General features: G+C 55.3%; 1 protein-coding gene and 1 non-coding gene across 4 annotated transcripts; one reads left to right on the forward strand and one right to left on the reverse strand.

Moving 5' to 3' along the window:
• The first annotated feature begins 171 nt into the window (after positions 1–171).
• PLCB2 (phospholipase C beta 2) lies at positions 172–21,880 on the forward strand. 3 transcript variants are annotated; one of them, XM_043920559.1, is made up of 32 exons: positions 172–549; positions 4,138–4,215; positions 4,843–4,911; positions 5,488–5,625; positions 5,753–5,832; positions 5,917–5,970; positions 6,279–6,354; positions 10,678–10,778; positions 10,948–11,114; positions 11,203–11,349; positions 11,494–11,651; positions 11,937–12,019; positions 12,293–12,377; positions 12,948–13,110; positions 13,255–13,364; positions 13,453–13,549; positions 14,460–14,544; positions 14,654–14,778; positions 15,318–15,472; positions 16,013–16,177; positions 16,756–16,855; positions 17,576–17,680; positions 17,849–17,943; positions 18,067–18,142; positions 18,415–18,459; positions 18,570–18,801; positions 18,891–19,056; positions 19,255–19,331; positions 19,424–19,519; positions 20,059–20,116; positions 20,352–20,438; positions 20,802–21,880. In XM_043920559.1, exons 1-32 carry the CDS (start codon positions 466–468, stop codon positions 21,003–21,005), a joined length of 3,561 nt encoding a protein of 1,186 aa, XP_043776494.1. In that variant the 5' UTR covers positions 172–465; the 3' UTR covers positions 21,006–21,880. The 3 variants fall into 3 exon arrangements, with proteins under 3 accessions (XP_043776494.1, XP_043776495.1, XP_043776496.1); XM_043920560.1 differs by having other exon boundaries at positions 18,418–18,459; XM_043920561.1 differs by lacking the exon at positions 18,415–18,459.
• LOC122706003 lies at positions 9,860–9,962 on the reverse strand. Its single transcript, XR_006344266.1, has one exon. It is a non-coding gene; the product is annotated as a U6 spliceosomal RNA (small nuclear RNA).
• Positions 21,881–22,314: the final 434 nt, after the last annotated feature.

Consider the following 22,314-nt stretch of genomic DNA (forward strand, 5'->3'; position numbering starts at 1 on the left):
GGGGTCCCTTCCCCCTCAGTGTCCACCTGGGGAAGAGTACCCCTAGCGTATGCCCCTGCCGCATCTGATCTGGGACTGAGAGGCCCCTGCTCCGAGGCGACCAGACCTCATGACCTGCCTCTCAGGGCCGAGCAGCACCGAGAAGGAAGCCCTGAGCAGGAAGTGCCGAGGCGCCGGGTGAGGGCGGGGGCTTTGGGGAGGGGAGTCCGGCCTCCAGGGGCAGGAGCAGTGACCACAGCCCCCCACTGCAGGCTGGCGGGAGGAGGCTGATTTAAAAGGCAGATGGGCCTCTGGCCGAAGCGCTCAGTCCTGCACCCTGCGGGCTGCAGGAGCACCCAGACTTCCGGACTAGCTGGGGCGGGTGCCATGTGAGCCCGGCTAGGCTCCCCTCCTGCCCGCCCTCCTTCCTCCCCTCCTCCCGGGCACTCTGCCTGCCCAGCCTCTCCAAGAGGGACGCCTGGCAACATGTCTCTTCTGAACCCCGTCCTGCTGCCCCCCAAGGTGAAGGCCTATCTGAGCCAAGGGGAGCGCTTCATCAAATGGGATGATGTGAGTGGGGCTGGAGAGGGCTGCTGCGGGGATGGGGTGGCGGATGGGCTGCTGCGGGCTTTGCCAGGGGGACTGGGTTGGTTTATGTCTGCCAGGATTCAGGCGCCCATGTGGCTTGGCCAGGCAGCTGATACAGCTGTCCAGATAAACAAACCTAGGGGTGAGGGTGCGTGCCCAAGCCCGTGTTCCTGGGCGGCCAGGGGCTAAGGTTCTGTGAGAGGAGGATAGCTGCTCGAGTGGTCGCAGGAGGAAGCCTCTTTGGGTCTGGGTCTTCCTTTCCCCCAAGCCCCCAAGAAGAGCAGGGTGTGTTTCTCCTGGTCTCATTGCGGGAGGGAGGAAAGGTGCCCCAGAGCCAAGGCCGGACCAGAAGCCGAGGTGAGCCAGGCCCTTGCTCCCAGCACAAGCACCGGCTCCTCCCCACCCACCCTGGGCTGTCCCGGGGAGGTCCCACTCCCTGCCAGCGGCTGTGGGGTGACCCTGAGCAAGTGAGACCTGGAGGCTCTGCTCCCCGGGGCCTGGGAGGGAACTGATAGACTTCTGCTTTTGCCAGCTGCTCTCTGCCTGGCTCCCTGACGCCTGCCTGTCTGCAGGGAATGGGGAAACCACGCTGTGTCCTGCACCTCTGTCTCCAGGGTGTCTGCTCCTTCTCAAACTGGGCTTGCTTCCTAGCCTCTGGTTCTCCTGGACCCTGAAAATGTGTGTGTCGCCACAGGCCAGGAGTTCTCCAGGAGGCAGGGGCAAGGGCTTGGGGTCCTCCTCAGGGAGTGGAGGCTGCTGGGCTGGCCTGGTGTGAGAGTCAGAGCTGGCTGGTCTCAGGGAGGGAACCTGAAGGCTGGGTGGTGGGGCAGGAAGGGTGGGCCCTTAGGGCTGGTTCCTCCTCCTCACAGGTGGGATGAGGGAGCTCAGTGTCCATGAGTTAAGGCTCTCAGGCCTTAGGGACTGGGCTCGGCTGAGGAATCTGGTTGCTATGACTAGGGAGAGGGGCCCATGGTAAGGGGTTTTCTGCTTTGACAGGAGTGGTGTGGGCACTGCGGCATGGTGGAGGTATATCCCAGGAGTCTGCGGGACAAGGGAAGTGGCTCAGAATGAAAAGTGAAGTGGCCTCTCTCAGTTCCTCTGGGAAATGTGTGTAACCTTAGCATCATTATGGATGGGGATGTGCCATGTGGCCTTCTCTGCAAGCCAGCCTCCGTGTACCCAGCGGGCCCGCTGCCCTCCCTGAGGCAGGGCACTGCAGGGTCCTGGACCCTGCCTCCCACAAGCAGGAAGCTCCCTGTCTCAGGGCACATGCACCTGCCAGATGAGGCTCTGGTCTCAGACTGCCTTTGGTCCAGTTGGCAGATGACCTGGGTATTGGATAAGCACAGTGCATGGGATGTAATGAGCTCCCAACTTAATTTTGTGTCCCAGAGCCCGTTTACAATGTATTCTGTGGGAGAAGCTCCCCTATGACCCCGGGAAGGACAATCAGTCAGTCATGAGACATTCCACTTGCTCGCTCTTGGGGAATAGACAAGCCTATGGACTCTTTTCCTCACAAAGCCCAGTCTAACTTCAGAGACTAGTTACCTCAAAACTCCAACCTGACTTAGAATGCCATCTTTTACCCCACCTCCAAGAGTAGTTTCAGGTGGGCTGCAGACCCTCTGCAAAGGCCTGTGGGGGGATCCCCTGCTCCTCCTCTATGCCTACTAGGAGTAGGGTGCACAGAGGGAGGGAGCAAAGAGGTACTGAAGCTCTTAACTGAGCAGCTGCTATCATGGACTGGGCCTGGCAAAAGGGTAAGACTTCTTTTTATTCTCATGATATTTTTGAGGATTCTTAGGAGACCCACCAACCCCCTTCCCAGAACTGGGGAATCTCTTTTTTTCCTTAATTAAAAAAAATTTTTTTGGCCCGTACCACACAGCATGTGGGGGTCTTAATTCCTTGAGCAAGGATGGAACCTCCGCACCCCACCCTGCAATGAAAGTGCAGAATCTTAATCACCAGACCTTCCAGGGAAGCCCCTGGGGATCTCTTACTTAGGGTCCTCCTGGGTTTGTGCTAAGTACTTCCGTTGTGAATGACTCTTTGCGACCTCATGGACTGTAGCCTGCCAGGCTTCTTTGTCCATGGGATTCTCCAGGCAAGAATGCTGAAATGGGTTACCATACCCTCCTCTAGGGAATCTTCCCCACTCAGGAATTGAACCCGTTGTCTCCTGCAGCTTTTTCATTGCAGACGGATTCTTTATCCTTGAGCCACTGGGGAAGCCCAGGGTCCTCCTATCATTTCTATTTCAGGAGGTCACTTGAAATTACTTCTTCAGCCCCTCTGAATCCAGTTACCACTTTCAGTTTCTTGCAACTTTGGCTTTGCCCCTCTCTCCCACAGGCCCATTTTGGACCCAGAAAATACGGATTCATTGCCCTACAGACTCTGGGGGTTTGGGCTAGCCATCACACCACTATGACTCTCTCTCCCCAATAGTCAGCCCATCTGTCACCCATTCGTTTTCCCAGGCAGGTGTCAGACCCCACAACCTTAGGGGGTGACAAAAGCTTTCCAAGTGCAGGAAGTTTAAGGTGAGGGCTCAGGCACCTCAACCCTCCCTTGGGGAGGGAAGGGAACGGAGTTCACAACATAGCTTTTTCCAGAATTAGCAGTGTTCTCTTCCCTCTCATATCCTAACCACCCCGGATTTGAGAAACTTTTTCTGGACCATTTCCTTTGTAAATTCTGCATTTGTTCTGGTTTGGTACGTAGCGACTACTGTGCCTTGTTGGAAACTTCATCTTTAGTATCTTGTTATTTGTGCATACAAAGACCATTAAGATAAAAGGTAACCTGTGTGCTCTGTGAGTGGAACAGGAGTTCAGAAGTGAGTTCATTCCTCATTCTCTCGCTCCTTCAGCAAACATGGTGCACAGAACTCATGGTCTAGTAGAGGCTTGTTTCCTGGCAGTCTGTGAGCCCTGGGGGATTTCTTAGACAGGCTTCTAGGTCTGAGAACTGGCTCTTACCCTGTTTTTGCAGCATGTCTCAGGAAAGGCTTTCCAGAAGCTAGTCTTTGATGATATTTTAGGCAAGAAAGTTTGGGTGCTTGTGCTGGGAGGTGGGAAGGCATGTGGGACAGTTGGGTGGTTGGGATCCATGGATGAGAGGACTGGGCAGCAAGGAAGCGAGGCTGCTTTGCAGGGATTGGGTTCTCGGCTCTCACTGTGTTTAGCTCTCCTGGAGGTTGCATGGAGTCTTGGTGAGGAACATTCTACCCCCTTGGTTGAGTTGTGGGCCTTGAACACAGGGTAAGGTGGGGACCAAGACTCTTGCTTGGGGTCTAAAGGGAGAACTTCTATTTGGGATTTAGAGGGGAAACCCTCTTCTCTTCCAGAAATGTCATTTCCAACCCTCTACCCCTTCCCACCCCTGGTTCAGAGCTTTTAAGGCTTATACCCTGCCCTTAGCTCTGGAGAACAAAGAGAAATACCCACAGACCCCTGAGACAGCCACCTCCTAGGCAGACAGTGAGCTCTGAAACCCCTGGCTGGGGCCAGGAGCACTCAGCCTGAAGTTTCAGAGCAGGGGGCTGACTCTTTCTCTCTGCAGGAAACGACGATAGCCTCTCCGGTTATCCTTCGAGTGGATCCCAAGGGCTACTACTTGTACTGGACCTATCAGAGTAAGGTGAGGCAGCCCCTGTCTACCATGGCCCTGAGCTGCTGCCGATCCATCGAATCCAAGCAGCTTCTTGATGACACAGGGGTGAAGGTGTGGATGCCAGCAGTATACAGTGACATGGAAGGGTGGCTCCACGCGACCTCCTGTGGGCAGGGTCTGGCTGTTTTGGGAGGGAGGACCCCAAGGAGGACCATGACTACCTCGGCCCTGATGCTCCACCCTTAGCATCCCTTGGAGAGACAGAATAGAATTAGAATTGCTGCCAAAGGCTGATTCCCTGTCTGGTTCTGGGTAACCTTGAGGGTCCAGAGAGATCAGAGAAGTCTCAGCACCTGGGCAGAAAGAAGGCGGGGGGACTCTGGGGAGAGTGCATCTGGGATGGAGGTGGGGAGATGAGGTCACAGCTCCCCAGTAATTTGAGTGGCCAGGGGAGGCATGGCTGTAGAGGAAGGGAGGAGGGTCACATGAGGAAGGCGAGCCTGCTTGCTGAGAAGGGAAGTTTGCAGTCTGGGAGACCCCACAGTCTTGGCATCCAGAAAAGGCAGTTGGCCAAGATGTGAAGGGGTGCAAAGCTTCCTGCCCTTCATCCTCGATCTGATGTCTCGGTCCACATCCCATCTTTGCTGCTACCAGGAGATGGAGCTTCTGGATATCACCAGCATCCGGGACACCCGCTTTGGGAAGTTTGCCAAGATGCCCAAGGTAAATGGGCCCGGAGGAGACCAGGTTCAGCACGGCCACCAGCTCCACGGGGCAGGGGTCCTTGTGGGGGCGGGGAGCCTGATCTCTGGAGCGAGCAGAGGGTCTCTTCCTGAGCCATGAAGGGGTGTGGCTGCCCCCTGGCTTGCTGGGGCTTTGGTATCAGGACACAGTGAATGGAGACATTGCATGGCCAGCTCTCCCTAGAGCACCCCAGGCTGTCTGAGAGATGTGGCTTGCCCTCTCTCCCCTCCCCTCTAAATGCTTTCCTGTTTTTGCCTAATGCTGGTAGGGAAGTTGGAAGAAGGGATTGGTGGGAAGCAAGATTCCCTGAATCTGGGGACTAAGAATCTGTCTTCAAATGAGAAATGGCAAACAAAATACACAGAACTTGCAGGCCCCACGGCCTTGGTTTGTCTCTTCCTGTGGGCCTCTCCTTCCGTGGCTCCCACGATGGGCACAGATGAGATGCCCTCCAGTGGGCCAGATTTCACGACTGAGAAGGAGAGACAGGGAGAGCCACGGTGCGGAAAGCCGGGGGTGCACTGCTGATCCCCACCGCGTCACCACCCACTGCAGAGCCAGAAGCTCCGGGAAGTCTTCAACATGAACATCCCCGACAACTTCCTGCTGAAGACGCTCACAGTGGTATCCGGTCCTGACATGGTGGACCTCACCTTCCATAACTTCGTCTCCTACAAGGAGAACGTGGGCAAGGTGTGTGGGGGGGCACAGATCTGGGTCCTGGGGGCTGCCCAGAAATCCCGAGGGACAGGCCTGGCTGTGGGGTGTGGTGGCACCTCTGGGGTCAGGGACCTGACCGCTGTGCTCTGGGGTCCTGCAGGACTGGGCTGAAGATGTACTGGCTCTGGCCAAGCATCCGCTGACGGCCAACGCCTCCCGCAGCACCTTCCTGGACAAGATGTAAGTGCCCCCTCGCCTGGCCTTAGTGCATGCAGGGCTAAGTGTGCGGGACTGGGCCTTAACAGGTTGCTTTCTGCCCACCAGCCTTGTGAAGCTCAAGATGCAGCTTAACCCTGAGGGCAAGATTCCCGTGAAGAAGTGAGTCTCCCCTATTCCCTCCCCATGCGTCCTCCCCTCCCCTCCCCCAAGCTCTCCAAAGCCTTCCCTCTCCAGGCCTGACACCCCTTCTTTGCCTGATGCCTTTCTCAGCTGGTAAAGAATCTGCCTGCAATTCAGAAGACCTGGGTTCGATCCCTGGGTTGGGAAGATCCCCTAGAGAAGGAAAAGGCTACCCACTCCAGTATTCTGGCCTGGAGAATTCCATGGACTGTAGTCCATGGCGTAGCAAAGAGTCGGACATGACTGAGCGACTTTCACTTTTCACTTTCACTTTCTCTGCTCCTCAGTTTTTTCCAGATGTTCCCTGCTGACCGCAAGCGGGTGGAAGCTGCCCTCAGTGCCTGCCACCTCCCCAAAGGCAAGGTGAGTGGTTCTCCTTCCCCAACCCACTCCCAGCATTCTCCTTCTCACCTGAGTTGCCTCTGGCTAGAGGGTAACTTGGGCAGACCTCATGGGGATGGGGAGGGCAGAAATGATGGTACAGCCCTGGCCAACAGCCCCAAAAGCCAGGTAACTCCAGAGCCACTGATTCCTGACATCAGGAGCAGTGACAGAATCAGGGCAGGCAGCTGAGGTGCCCGGATTCAGAGTAGGTTGGTCTACACTCCTTCAGCTCAGCACATGAAAGTTTCTTTCTTTCTACTGGTATGCTTGCGTGCTCAGTCGTGTCTGACTCTGCGACCCCGTGGACCATAGCCCATCAGGTTCCTCTGTCCATGGGATTTTTCAGGCAAGAATACTGGCGTGAGTAGCCATTTCCTCCTTCAAGGGATCTTTCCAAACCAGTGATTGAATCCAGGTCTTCTGTGTCTCCTGCATTGTAGGCAGATGCTTTACCACTTGAGCCATCGGGGAAGCCCCTTCTTTTTACTTAAGTAATTAATTTTGAATTACAAGTTGTATGTGGGGTCACCCATGAGGTACCTTACATGACTTACAAAAAGGAGCTGTCTGGGCAGACGTAGCCCTGAGCCAGGGTTCCTGCCTGGCAGGGTGAATCAGGCTCCCATCCTCCCTTGACTGGTGCCTCAGTATAGAGTACCACCTGGAATCCATGGAGTCTTTTCTCCTGATAAGAATTTGGAACGTTATAAATAAATAAAACTGAGGCCTCATTGATTACCTGTCCACATGAATTCCAGGAGGAATCCTTCCCTGTGATCAGCTCTATGGAGCTGGGAACCCCTTGGTGCCATGAGTCACAGAGGAAGCAAGCTGGAGGTTGGGGAGAGGGTTCGAGTGAGCTCCTGCTAGGGCATCACTGGCTGCTGTCAGCAACATCCACGCTTCTTTACTCTTACCTCCTGAGCTCCCACCTTGGCCACGTCCTCCTTATTGGTCAATTCTCCAGCATCATAGTAGGAGCCCCTGAGCCAGCTTTGCTTGTAGTTGATGGCTCCAAGATTCAGTCTAGCTCGTCTGCTCAGAGCCTCTACTCCAAACTGAGACCGATATTGGCTTTCCAGAGTGAACCTGGAAAACAACTGATGGGGTTTTTTTGGAATGAAATGCAAAGGCACAGAATTCTTGAATGCCACCAAAGCTACTTTCTGTTTCTATAGATTTGTCTATTCTGGACAATTCATGTAAATGGAATCATACAATATGTGGTTTTTGATCTTAAGCTTCATTCATTTAGCACAATGTTTTCAAGCTTTATCCATGTTGTAGCATCTAGCAGTACTTCATTCCTCTTTATGTGGAATAATATTCCATGGTGTAGATATACCACATTTTACCTACCTGTTCACCAGTTGATGGGCATTTGGGTCATTTTCACTTTTTGGCAATTATGAATAATGCTTCTATGAACGATTTTGTCTGGACATATGTTTTCAAGTCACTTGGGTACATACCTAGGGATGGAATTTTTGGGTCATATAGTAACTCTATATTTAACATTTTGAGGAAATGCTAGACTATTTTCCAAAATGACCATACCATTTTACAATCCCACTAGCATTGTACAAGTGTTCCAATTTCTCCACGTCTTCACCTTACTCTCTTTTTTATTTCTTACTTTACTTTAGTCATTCTGTGTGATATAGTATCTCACTGTGGTTTTATGCTCTTTTTCCATTTGGCTCCACCCCCTGGCTTGTGGGATCTTAGTTCCCTGACCAGGGATAGAACCTGTGCTCCCTGCAGTGGAAGGGTGGAGTCTTAACCATTGGACTGCCAGGGAATTCCCCTCACTGTGGTTTTGATTTGCAATTACTTCCCCGGTGGCTCAGAGGTTAAAGCGTCTGCCTGCAATGCAGGAGACTTGGGGTCGATCCCTGGGTTGGGAAGATCCCCTGGAGAAGGAAATGGCAACCCACTCCAGTATTCTTGCCTGGAGAATCCCATGGACGGAGGAGCCTGGTGGGCTACAGTCCACGGGGTCGCAAAGAGTCGGACATGACTGAGCGATTTCACTTCACTTCACTTCAAGGCTAAAGAGAAGGCATTAGCTTGGAGAAGGCAATGGCTACCCACGCCAGTATTCTTACCGGGAAAATCCCATGGACAAAGGGACCTGGCGGGCTACAGTCCACGGGGGTCGCAGAGTCAGGCACGACTGAGCGACTAAGCACAGACACACACAGTTTATCCAGATTTTCTTCAGAATGTTTTTTAAAAGTGCAAAACCCTTTAACATGTTTACTAGTTGTATTGGTTTCCCTGGCCGCTGTAATAAATTACCACAAACTAGGTGACCTGACATATCAGAAATTTATTCTCTCATGGTTGTTGTGGCCAGATGTCCAAAATCAAGGGCCACGCTCCTTCCAGAGGCTCTAGAGGAAAATATTCCCTTGCCTCTTCCAGCTTTGGGCGGCTATTGGCATTCTTGGGTTATGACCACATCTCTCTGTCTGCTCTGTCTTCACATTACTTTCTGCTCTATGTACTTAATCTTCCTATGCCTCTCTCTTGTAAGGACACTTTTGTTGTAATTTCAAGCCCACTGAGATAATCCAGGATAATTTCACATGAAGAGCCGAAACTTAATTACATCTGTAAGACCCTTTTTCCAAATAAGGAGACATTAAAAGGTTCTGGGGATTAAGATATGGACATATTTTTTTTGGAGGTGGCCTTTAGCCAACTCCAGTCTGCCTTCTGGATCCCCAAATTTATGTCTGTCCCCTGTGCAAAATATATTCACCCTACCCTAATATTCCCCAAAGTCTCAAGCCTAAAGTTTAAACTCTCATCCAAACATCATCAGTTCAAAATCTAGATCTCATCTAGATCATCTAAATCAGCAACAGGTCAAAACCCTGGGGCAAAATTCCATTACATCTGTGAATCAGTGAAAAAGACAACAGGGCTTCTGCTTCCAAAATGCAGTGGTGTGATAGGCATATGATAATAGTTATAAACATTCCTATTCCAGAAGGAAGAAAATGGAACATAGAAAGGAGTTCCTTGTCCTGATGATTTTCAGAATTTGGCCCAGCAGAATCCCCTTCTCTGGTGGCTCAAATGGCAAATACAGGAGACCTGGGTTTGATCCCTGGGTTAGAAAGATCTTCTGGAGGAGGTCATGGCAACCCACTCCAGTATTCTTGCCTAGAGAATCCCATGGGCAGAGGAGCCTGCAGGGCTGCAGTCCATGGTGTCGCAAAGAGTCGGACACAACTGAGTCACTAAGCCCAGCACACAAGGCTAATGACGTTGAGCATCTCTTCATGTGCTTATTGGTCATTTTCATATCGTCTCTGGAGAAATATCTATTCAAATCCATTGCCCATCTTTCAATTGGACTGTCTTTTACTGTGGCATGATCAATTATTGGATATCTGATTTGCAAATATTTTCTCCCATTCTGTGGTTTGTCTTTTTACTTTATTGACAGTGTCCTTTGGAATACAATTTTTAAAACAATATGGAGCACTTCATGAATTTACATGTCATCCTTGCACAGGGGTCATGCTAACCTTCTCTGAAAGAATATAAACATTTTAAATTTGGATGATGTCCAATCTGTCTATGTTTTGTTATCATTCCTTGTGCTTTTTGGTGTCTCCAACTATTGTTGTTGAACCGTCTATTTCTCCCTTCAATTCTGTCCATTTTGCTTCATGCATTTTGAGGTTCTGTTGTTAGGTGCATTGTTTGTATGCAAATTGCTTTCTTTTGAAAATTTATCCTTCACTTAAAAAGAAAAAGATAGCCCACAGCTTTGACAAACAGCCCTACTTGCTTCTCACCTCTTTCCTTCCCTGTTCTGGTCATTCTTAGTTCAAATTCTGTCTTAGCCAAGAGACTCATGCTCATTCACTCAATCGTGTTTGACTCTTTATGACCCCACGGACTATAGCCCTCCAGGCTTCTCTGTCCATGGGATTTTTCAGGCAAGAATACTGGAGTGGGTTGCCATTTCCTCCTCCAGGGGATCTTCCTGACCCAGGGATTGAACCTGCATTTCCCCGCATTGCAGGCGATTCTTTTACCACTGAGCCACCTGGGGAGTGACTAGCTGAGGTCAATTCAGGGGCAAAGCAAACCAGCTAAGATGCTGTCTGCTCAGCAACAAGGGCCTTGCAAAGCAGGGGCTCAGGGTGCCCTTGATGCTCTTCTGTCTGTCCCCTGAGCCGTCCCTCTCCCCAGGTCCCCGTGCACAGGGCTGGGCCTAGTCTGAGGTTCTTAGTGTTGGGAGGTGGACCCAGGAGTCATCAGTGACTCTCTATCTCCCAGAACGATGCCATCAATCCCGAGGACTTCCCAGAGTCCGTGTACAAGAGCTTCCTCATGAGCCTCTGTCCTCGGCCAGAAATAGATGAGATCTTCACTTCCTAGTGAGCGTCTTGGGCTGGGCTGGGCTTGGGGAAGGGGTGGTGGCTGAAATTCCCACCTGCCATGCTGATAATTAGGTGGTGTTGATGGAGAAGGGGGTTGTTTGAGCCCCCTCTCACCCCAGCCCAGGGGATCTAGAGGGGGACCCGTGCTCCTCTGTCTGGCCTGCAGCCACTCCAAGGCCAAACCCTATATGACTAAGGAGCACCTGGCCAAATTCATCAACCAGAAACAGCGCGACTCCAGGCTCAATTCCCTGCTGTTTCCGCCAGCGCGTCCTGACCAAGTGCAGGGCCTCATCGACAAGTACGAGCCCAGCGGCATCAACGTGCAGCGGGGTGAGGACGGAGGGAAACTTGGGCCCCCTGTGGACCTTTCCCGTTCCGGGGGCTAGGCTGCAGCCCTGACAACCACCCCGTCCCCCAGGCCAGCTGTCCCCCGAGGGCATGGTGTGGTTTCTCTGCGGGCCGGAGAACAGTGTGCTGGCCCAGGACAAGCTGCTGCTGCACCAGGACATGACCCAGCCGCTCAACCATTACTTCATCAACTCCTCCCACAACACCTACCTGACAGGTGGGCCCCGGCAACCTCACAGCCAACCTCTCTTCTTCTGGGCCCTGTCCCTGTCCCCTGAATCCCCTGCAGGGGGAGTGGGGCGGGGCGGAGCCGGACTGCCCTTGAGTGAAGCCCCTGCCCCTCACCCCTCCTCCGGCTCAGCCGGCCAGTTCTCAGGCCTTTCCTCTGCTGAGATGTACCGCCAAGTGCTGCTGGCAGGCTGCCGCTGCGTGGAGCTGGACTGCTGGAAGGGGAAGCCCCCCGACGAGGAGCCCATCATCACCCACGGTTTCACCATGACCACAGACATCTATTTCAAGGTGAGACTCGGTGTGCAGAGGCTGGTGGCAGTGGCACTAATGAAGGGCCCTGGGCCAAGAGCCTTTGTGGGTTGGGGGTGGTGAAGCAGGAGAGGAGGGATGGCTGGCAGGCCTTGGACCAGCGTGGGGACTAGAGGGGACCAGAAGGGACAGGGGCCAAGAGTCGCCCTCCAGTTCTGTATGTGTGTTGAAACTGGAGAGTGGACAATGGTGCCTTTGGGGGAGTGGAAGCCTGTAACACAGCACTGACTTCCTTCTTCCCCATGGGGTCCTCTTCTTCTCCAGGAAGCAATCGAAGCCATTGCAGAAAGTGCCTTTAAGACCTCCCCTTATCCGGTCATCCTGTCATTTGAAAACCACGTGGACTCGTGTGTATCCAGGCCACCCAGCCTTGTTCTCTACCCTGGCCCCATCTCCCACCTGCTGCTACCCTCCCCACAGTCATTCCCCCGCCTCTTAGCCATGCCTTCCAGCTCCCTCCCAGGTCTCCTCACAATCTCCTTGGGACTGAGGGCTCTCCTGCCTGTGTCCCTGACTCCCCAAATTCCTGAGCCTCTGATCTGGGTCATCGGGGAGCACAAAAAGATGGATAAGAGGGTAGAGAGGAGCAGCTGAACACCACCTACGTCTGCTCCCTGCAGACCCCGCCAACAGGCTAAGATGGCCGAGTACTGCCGGACGATGTTTGGGGATATGCTGCTCACAGAACCCCTGGAGAAGTTCCCGGTGAGCAGACTTCACTGTGGGGCATCTGGGGCTGAGGGCTGTGGACCCAGCGCAGGGTGCCAGGATGCTGAGGCTCACCTGGGAGGATTGTTGGGTCCTACTGTCTACCACATGTCAGACACAATGCTGGGCTTGAGGGACATGTTAGTGGCAAAGGGGCCAGTCCCAGCGCTCAGATTGCTTACTCTCTAGTTGGGAGGCAGACAAGTAACCATGCCATTACAACCAGTGGCTGCTTTAGGAGCACGTGGGGCTCCAGATCTGGTCCTGGGGATTAGGGAAGGCTTCCTGGAGAAGGTGATGATTAAGTTGTAACCTGAGGGAGATAATGGATTCATCTTGATGACAGTGGGCAAGGGTGTTCCAGGCAGACTGAATAAGGTGAGAAAACATCACTGAGGAGCTACAGTAAGTTGGGTCAGACAGAGGACTGGGGCACTAGGTGAAGTGAGGAGACACGAGGCTGGAGAAGTAGGCAGGGGGCAAGTGGAACGCAGCCTGGCCTGAAGGAGCTTAGGCTATACCCTGAAGGTAAGGAGATGGCTGAGGCCTCTCTCTCTTCTCCCACAGCTGAAACCTGGCATCCCCCTGCCCAGCCCTGAGGATCTCCGAGGCAAGATCCTAATCAAGAACAAGAAGAACCAGTTTTCTGGCCCTGCATCCTCCGGCAAGGAGCCGGATGGGGAGGCTGAGGGTAGCAGCCCACCCAATGCCCCTGTGGGTGAGGATACAGGTGAGTCAGCCTGGGAGGAGTGGGGGTGGGCGTGGGCATGGGGAAGCATCTGGAATGGGAGAGAGGGGCTGGGCCTGGAGGGGAGAGCCAGCCTGGTGTAGGGTCTCCTGGTGCCCCCAGCACTGACAGAGCTGTATGTTGCAGTGTGGGCTGGTGAGGAAGGGGCTGAGCTGGAGGAGGAGGAGGTAGAAGAAGAAGAGGAGGAGTCGGGAAACCTGGATGAAGAAGGGATAAAGAAGATGCAATCAGATGAGGTGTGTGCGGAGTCCTCCCGGCGGGGGTGTGGGGCCAGGTCCCTGGGCCCTCTGCTGGCCTCTCCTCTACCCTCCCCCTCCTCCCTAGGGCACAGCGGGCCTGGAGGTGACGGCCTATGAGGAGATGTCCAGCCTAGTCAATTACATCCAGCCCACCAAGTTCATCTCCTTCGAGCTCTCTGCCCGTGAGTTAGCACGGGGTGGTGGGAAGCTGGAAGTCACGATTCGATGCAGAAGAAGGCCCTTAGGAAGTGTGTCCTGACACCAGAGCAGCCTGATGGGTGGGGCTGAGAGCCAGGCAGGTCCTCCCCTCCCTTGGGCTGGGAGCCTTGTCTATAAATACCCAGCAGAGGAGCCAGGCAAAGGGCATGTTTAAGTGGCAGTGGCTGCCAGTGTGCTGTCACTGTACGGGAACTTGGCAGCACGCAGAATGCTCTGGAATGTGTCGGTGACAGGCAGGTCATTTACAACAGGCCACCTCAGCTGGGCGTCCGGGGCTCCTGCGGCCTCCAGGGCCCGAGAACTCCTGGGAGGGGGTGGTCGGCAAAGACACCAGCCAGAGCACAGTGCCCTGTCCCCTTCCCTCTCTGAGTGCACCCGTGCTGTTTACCTTTATCTTCTCCAGACATGCTCACAGTGAGTTCCTCTCACCCTCTATGCATGTCCCCATCACCAACACCTGTTTCTGTGTCCACTCTGCGATGCTTCTCATCCCTGAACCTCCAGCCTGCGCCCTTTCCTGGGCACCACTCTTGCTGTGGGCCTCTAACCCCTGCGCCCTGTACTTCATGGAGTGTTCCTGATCCCTGGGGTCATCTCTGTGTGTTCCCCACACCCCTCTGTGTGTGCCCAGGGCATGCACCCCACCCTCCAGGACTCTGGCACTCACAATCCACCCCTGTGTATATCCACTGTGCATACCCTTTACCCCAGGACACACTGCTACCCACAGAGATCTGCACATTTCCTACCCTGGGCCTGGCCCCTCAACCCTCAGGCCTCAGTGGTGAAGTGAAGTGTTAGCTGTACCAAAGTGGGGGGCAGGCCTGTGGGAGGGGACATCCTGATGTGGACTCTCGGTCATTCTCTATGCAGAGAAGAACCGAAGTTATGTTATCTCCTCCTTCACGGAGCTCAAGGCTTACGATCTGCTCTCCAAGTCCTCAGTGCAGTTTGTGGAGTATCCTTGAGACCTCTGTAGCCAGGGTCCCTGGTGGGGTGGAGGGGCGGGGGGCCTGGGATGAGGCTCGTGGGTCTGTGGTCCTCCCGGTTCCTATACTCCATGGCAGCTACAACAAGCGCCAGATGAGCCGCATCTACCCCAAGGGGACCCGCATGGACTCCTCCAACTACATGCCCCAGATGTTCTGGAACGCTGGTTGTCAGATGGTTGCCCTCAACTTCCAGACGATGGGTAAGAGCATGATCAGGCCCTTAAGAACATTCCCTTGCTCCTCCCACTTTTACCCCTTCCCTGGGGAGGGGGAGGTCTTTGGAACAGACTTGGGGGAGCTGATGTTGGGGGAGCTAACTTAGGCTGATGCAGTTAGGTGGGTGCACGTGCAGGTGTGTGAGTGTTGAGTGCATCAGCTCACACCTGTGTGACTGCAGGTACACCAGTGTGTATGTGGTGATGCCAGGGTGCTGGCAAGGGTTCTGGCGTTCTGGCTGCTCAGACTGAGCGGGTCTGTGGGAACCCCTGCTCCACTGGTCTCAGCTCCCACTCTGAGTGTGAGGTCCGGTCATGGCTTTTGCTCCTGCTGACTTCAGGCTGGGGGCCCTTCCTGAGAGATGAGACCCTAAGGAACCAATATGGGACATGAGAAACCCTCATCCTCACGGCCGTCCCAACCTCCCTGCTCACAAGATGGGAAAGGCGGGGAAATGTGGAAAGAGAGGCTGTGTGCAGACTCAGAGCTGGGGCTCCCTGCCTGACTGCCCCTGTCCCCCCAGACCTGCCCATGCAGCAGAACATGGCGCTTTTCGAGTTCAACGGGCAGAGTGGCTACCTCCTCAAGCATGAGTTCATGCGTCGGTCGGACAAGCAGTTCAATCCCTTCTCAGTGGACCGCATCGACGTGGTGGTAGCCACCACCCTTTCCATTACGGCAAGGCCCTGAGGTGGACAAGTAGCTGGGAGGGCTGGGGTCTTGAGGAAAAAGACACAGGAGCCCCACCCCTCCATTCCCAACCCCCTCCCCTGATATCCTGAAAACTTCAGCCCCAGCCAGTTTCGTGCAGTAGCAAGTTGCCTTGGAAACTGCCTCCTCCTCGGCACTGGAGGCTGCCTCTTGGTCCCCATGGAAACCAAGGGGAAGGGCTGAGGCCAGGTTGGGGGAGGGGAGAAGAGTGGGCAGAGTGGGGCAGCAGGAGCCCCAGGCCCTGGGGGAGGGCCCTGCTCCTTCCTCACTGGAGAGGGAGGTGGGGAAGCCCACACCTCTTCCCTGAAGGCTGGAAACACCCTGGATTCAGAGCTTAGCTGTAATCCTTGAGCCACACAGCCTCTATTCTGTGGCCAGAATTGAACGGGGCTCTTCCCAGTACCCAAGAATGGATGTTTCAGCCAGGGGGCTGGAGGACTTAGGTTCCGGGCATGGCCTGAGTGGGAAACTGATACTGATCTCCAGTGCCACACCCCACCCCTCCAGGTGATCTCTGGGCAGTTCCTGTCAGAACGCAGTGTGCGCACTTATGTGGAAGTGGAGCTGTTTGGCCTTCCGGGAGATCCCAAGAGGCGCTATCGCACCAAGCTGTCACCCAATACCAACTCCATCAATCCGGTCTGGAAGGAGGAGCCCTTTGTCTTTGAGAAGGTGGGGCGGGGCCCATGGCAAACAGGGGCTGGGACCTGCCCCTCCTTCTTGGTCTCTACTTGTAGAAGAGGAAATACATAAAGGGAGTTCTTTGAACCTCCTCCTCTCCCCACCCCTCACCTGTGCCCTCCTGAGTTTCAAGAGTTCAAAAACCAAGTTTACAGAAATTTACTTGGTGGGCAGGTTTTGTGTGTGTGCACAGGTGTGTATGCATATGCTTGTTCATGTTAGGATTAGAGGCAGAAATGTGCATTCCCAGACCAGGGTGCAGGGGCCCAATGAATCATGGGGGTCTTTTGCCTCCACTGGATACTTGCTGACAAAGCTGCCAAGGGCTGTCTGCAGCAGGCCCCTGGAGCCCCAGGCCACATATCCAGCTCTCTGCCCCGTGTGGACCAGCTATGACATGAGTTGTTAGGATGGCTATGTGTGTGGCTTAGACTGGGCCTTTTGTCCTCACCAAATCTGGTAACACCTGCCATGTTCTCACACTGACCCTAGATTTCTGGAGCCAGGAAGGGGGAAAGCCTGGCTGCCCCCTCCCCACTCCAGCTTGCCCTGTCCTGAACTCTCACCAGATCTTGATGCCTGAGCTGGCTTCCCTCAGAGTCGCTGTGATGGAGGAAGGCAATAAGTTTCTTGGACACCGCATCATCCCCATCAGTGCCCTGAATTCTGGTAAGGACAGGGGTCCTTCTTTGCTGTTCCCAGTGGGTCTGAGACCAAGACCAGTATCAGGATCCCATCCACAGATGGCAGCTTCAGGAAGGTAGCCCTATCATGTTATCAGCCTGAGAAAGTGCGGCAGGAATAGCACCTCTCCAGGAAACTGACAGAGGTTGAGGCCTCTGCCCACCCAACAGAATGTCTCTAATTTTCCAGAATTACTGGGGCAGTTTCCCAAGCAGCTGACGCTCACTGGGCACTTAAAATGCTTTAACAGCTTATAACACATTCTCACTTTATTTAGAGAATAACTACATGAAGTGGGCTTCCCCAGGGGCTCAGTAGTAAAGAATCTGCTTGCAATGCAGGAGCTGCAGGAAACACAGGTTCGATCCCTAGGTCGGGAAGATCCCCTGGAGGAGGGCATCGCAATCCACTCCAGTAGTCTTGCCTGGGAGTATCCCAGGGACAGAGGAGCCTGATGGACTACCGTCCATAGGGTCGCAAAGTCGGACACGACTGACTCCACTTAGCATGCACACAACCACATGAGGTAGACACTGTTACCCCCATTTCACAGATGTGGAAAGTCTCAGAGATTTAAAGTAATCTACTCAAGATCACACAGCCAGGAACCAGACTAAAGGCAGGAGTGTTGAGTACTGGGCTGCTGGTGAGCAGCGCTGGAAGCAGTGGGCTCTGGCTCACTGGTCACCTGGTCATGTCCCACAGGATACCACCATCTCTGTCTGCACAATGAGAGCAACATGCCGCTCACCATGCCCGCGCTGTTTGTCTTCCTGGAGATGAAGGACTATGTGCCTGACACCTGGGCAGGTAGGAGGTCCTTGGAATGCTGGGAGCCCCAGGCTGTCCATCCTCTCTCCTTTCTCCTCAAGCCAGCCTCCAGAGGAAGGCAGAACAGGGCATCCTGGGGCAGGTGAGGATGGGAGAGGCTCCGAAGGACATCTCCTCACCAGGTCCACCATGTCCCTGTGCACCCAGATCTCACGGTGGCCCTCGCTAACCCTATCAAGTTCTTCAGTGCCCATGATAAGAAGTCTGTGAAGCTCAAGGAAGCCATGGGAGGCCAGCCCGAGGTCTGTGTTGTCAGGGCTCCTGCCAGCGCCCCGCACAGGCCTGCCCCATCTGCAGGAAGATGAGGGTGGGGGCGACTCCCGGCTCAGGGCAAGAGGCACCTTCCCAATCCGCTCTTCCTACAGAGTCCCTTCCCTCTTGGGAATCACCCTGCCAACCAGGTCAATGGGGCATCGGCTCCAACAAGCAATGGGTCAGCAGGTACGCACTCGGGGTCCTCCCACCTATCCGAAGGGTCTTGACCTTGCCGCTGCACGCATAGGCACATCCCAGCCTGGCAGCAGCTTTTCATAAAAAATAATAATAATAATAAAAAAGCAAAGACTTTCACCTGGGGAGGGAACAGCTGCGTGTGAAGCCTCGGGCTGGGCAGTGCTCAGCAGGCGGCCCACATTGTCGCGGGACTGGGCGGGGAGCAGCCGAGCCCAGGGGCCCGCAGGGCACCCCAAGAGCCTCGCCTTTGGCTCTTGCAGCAGCCGGGGCCAAGGCCAGGGAGGAGGCCACGAAAGAAGCTGCGGGTAAGGCCTGCTGAGTCCGAGAAACGTGGGGGTCCAGTTTGGGGAGGGTCGGGGACTCTGTGGCGGGGGGAGGCTCCCGGGGGGCGCACGCCTCACCCTGGCCCCCACAGAACCGCAGACCGCCAGCCTGGAGGAGCTGCGGGAGCTGAAGGGCGTCGTGAAGCTGCAGCGGCGCCAGGAGAAGGAGCTGCGGGAACTGGGGCGGCGCGGCGTGCGGCGCTGGGAGGAGCTGCTGCAGAGGGGCGCGGCGCAGCTGGCCGGGCTCGGGCCTCCGAGCGCGGGGGGCGGCGGCGGGTGTCGGGGCCGCAAGCTCGGCCCGGGCAAGGGATCCCGCAAAAAGAGGTAAGGGCGGTGGCGACGGCGGCGGCATTCTGCCCTCGGCGGCGCGGGCGGCCTGGGGCTCACGGCGTGTTCCCACGTGGCCGTCTCAGGACCCTGCCCGGCGAGGACACCGCCGGGGCGGCATCGGCCGAAGGCCCGGAGGGCGAGGACGTGCGCCTGCGAGAGCTGAGGGACAGTCTGGAGCTGGAGCTGCTGCAGCTGGGCGAAGAGCAGTGCGAGTGTGTCCTGAAGCTCAAGGAGCAGCACGCGGCCCAGGTGCCAGGGGGAGGAGAGGGGAGGGGGAGGGGGAAGGGAGGGGGAGGGAGGGGGAGGGAGGGGAGGGGGAGGGGAGGGAGGGGAGGGGCGGGGAGGGGAGGGGAGGGGAGGAAGCGACGGCCCGACCCCACCTTCGGCACATTGCGCATCGAAGGGCTTCTCTTCTGCTTGGCTTAGCCGGTTCTTCCTTTCCCTCAGCAAATGACCAAGATGATGGAGCTGGCCAGGGAGAAACAGGCTGCAGAGCGGAAGACCCTCAAGGAGACCTTGGAGACGTACGGCCTGCCCTCCCTTCTACTCCTGACTCTTACCTTCCAGGAAGTCCCAGGCGGAAGGAAACTTCTTCCTGATGCCTGTTTCTCTGCAGTGACACCAAAGAGATGAAGAAGAAGCTGGAGGCCAAGAGGCTGGAGCGGATCCAGGCCATGATGAAGGTCACCACAGACAAGATGGCTCAGGAGAGGTGAGTCCTGGAGGGGAGGCACAGGACTCATCCTCCAGGCCCCCTACTGAGCAGGAACCACTCGGGTGGGAAGGGGCCTCCCTACAAGGGGGTCCTGACTTGTTTCCCGGAGTCTGCTGGTTCTTGAAAGGTGATTCCACTTCTGTCACCTCTGAATCAGAGAATGTCCTCCTTAGGCAAAACACAGATGCCACCACTATTTGAGCAGAGAGGAGAATTTAAGGGAAAATTAAACATGCCAAGAGGGAAGCAAAACCTTGGGACAGCTGATCTGCACCTACACTTTCCCATGCATACCTTAAGGAACAATGCATTTTAGTGAGGAAGCCCCTTCCCTCAGAAGGCCCCCAGGGCTCCCAAAGGCTCCTCAGGTCCTCTGCTTACCCCTCTGGCTGGTTCCCAGACCAGACATAGATGTGCCAGCCACAGATGATTCTATGACGAAGTTCTCATTTTGCCTACACACTGTGGAGACTTTGTCCCACCCAGCTCTCCTCAGCAGCCTCTTATCCCATCTGAAACTCTGATCACTCCAACAGGTTGAAGAGAGAGATTAACAACTCCCACATCCAGGAGGTGGTGCAGGTGATCAAGCAGGTGTGTGAGAGCTATGTTCTTCCCAAACACACTCTCTCTGAGGGAAGAGGTGGTCCCAGGCCTTTACTTTGCCCTTAGGAGCTGCACTGTCTCAGTTGGCCCATGCAGCTAGGGATGGGGCAGGTGGCAGTGCAGGGGTGGGGCTACCCCTTGGGCCATCCAGGGTTCTAGTATTTGTGCAGAGGTTGGGACACCAGCCTAAAGGGGTCTGTATCTGCCACTTACTCCTGCCCAGATGACGGAGAACCTGGAGAGGCACCAGGAGAAGTTGGAGGAGAAGCAGGCAGCCTGCCTGGAACAGATCCAGGAGATGGAAAAACAGGTGGGGGTGGAGGGGTGTGGACCACTACCCAGGCCCACAGCAGAGCTGGCCTGGCTCCAGGGTGCAAAGGGACCGGGCTCTGGGGAGCTGCCAGTCAGGAGGTGGGAGGAAAGGGATTGGCCCCTCTCCTGGGGGGGTCAGGGCTGTGGTTCCCAGGGGGTCATGAGGCATCTCTGCAGATGTCTTCGCTTGGTTGGCAGACCCTCCCCTGAGAAACCCCCTGATGGGCTCCACTTCCCACCCTGATTTTCTGGGCAGTCTAAACAAACCAGGCATCTCCCTGTTAGGTTCCACTGTCCTGGGGAGGGAGGCGGGGCAGGTGGCCCATCCTGAGCCAGGGGGTGGTCTTCACTGTCCCTACAGTTCCAGCAGGAGGCGATGGCAGAGTACGAGGCCAAGATGAAGGGCCTGGAGATGGAAGTGAAGGAGTCAGTGAGGACCTGCCTCCAGGCCTGCTTCCCCTCTGAGGAGGAGGACAAGCCTGAGAGACCCTGCGTGGTCTCCAGGGAGCTGTGTGAGCAGGACACACTCGCAGAGCAGGCAGAGACCCAGGAGAGCCACCTCTGATGCCCCCATCCCATGGGGACATCCTGCAAGGACATTCACTCTTTTCTGGGATATGGCTCCAACCCCTGGAGGAGAGGGCCCCTTGCGTTCTGAGGTGCAGGAAGCTGGGGCTCCCTCGGACACTGGAGCCCCTCCCTCAGCTGCAGGCTAAGGTGGAGGCTGGAACCATGTGGGACCCCTCTGAGGCCTTGAGGCCCTCTCCAAGCCAACATCCTGCTCCTCCTCCCCTCCTCTCTGAACAAGTGTCACATATTTGTTGAGGGAAAAAATATGACCTGTGAGGCAGAAAATGGGGTCCTGGCCCCCCACTCTTGCCTTTCCTAGTGAGCCACTCTGGACTCGGTTTCCTCTCCTGGAGGGTTAGACCTGGCCGCCTGGAACCTCCACTCCTGCCCCTGTAGTTCAAGCAGGGCCAAACTCCAAAAACTCCTGCCCTAAGGCAGGCGACTCAGCCTGGCTCATAGGCCCCATCTCCGGCTTGCCCTGAGTTGACCTCATTGTCAGTTCCCGGATACAGAGTTTGGCACTTCCTTCCAGTTCTTTGGGGATGGATGGCTGCTCCCAGGATCCCAGGCTGAGATGCCTTTCCTGCCTCCTGCCTGTGGGGGATGGGAGGCTGATGTGGAAAAGCTGCCTCAGCTGTATGACCCTCAGGCCGCTGAGACAACTGGGGCTGGGGGAGAGGGGAGAAAGACTGCCTTTTGTGCTCTCTCCCACCCAAAGCCTGATCACCCCTTTTCTGAGACCTGGGGGCACTTCCCAGCATGTGCCCCCGACTGTGGCTGTCTGATAAGGTCAGCACTATTTTCTCTCCTGACTGTATGAGGTTTATTTATTTTTCTTTCTAACTCCTACTAAAGAACCCTGTCCCAAGATTTTCTGCCTATGCCTGGCCTCTGTTCTCTGAGAAATGGGGGGCAGCAGAGTAGAGTGCCCCTCAACTGAAATGCGCTGGGGAAAAAGCCCTTAAGAGTTGAACTGGGCGCCAGGTTCCTTCCAGAGCACAGTGGAAAAGCCCTGCCTCTTGGTTTGAAGAGGATTCACTTCCCCTTCTGCCAGCCCTGATGCCATAACCACTGGAAAATGACATCACCCTTCTGTTCCACTCCCCACCCAAATGTGGCCATTCCTTGCCTCCGCCCTCAGGGCTGGGGCAAAAGAACAAAGGTGTCCCCTACCCTCTTGGGGAGTCAGAATCTTTCAGGCCAACTGGGCCCCTTGAGGCACACTTAGAGTGGTCACTTAGGGTTGACCTGTGGCAGTTAGGGTTGACCCCACCATATGCTGTAGGAGGCTTCTATGCAGCTAT

Source organism: Cervus elaphus, chromosome 12 (assembly GCF_910594005.1).
Source record: "Cervus elaphus chromosome 12, mCerEla1.1, whole genome shotgun sequence".
Lineage (NCBI taxonomy): Eukaryota > Metazoa > Chordata > Mammalia > Artiodactyla > Cervidae > Cervus > Cervus elaphus.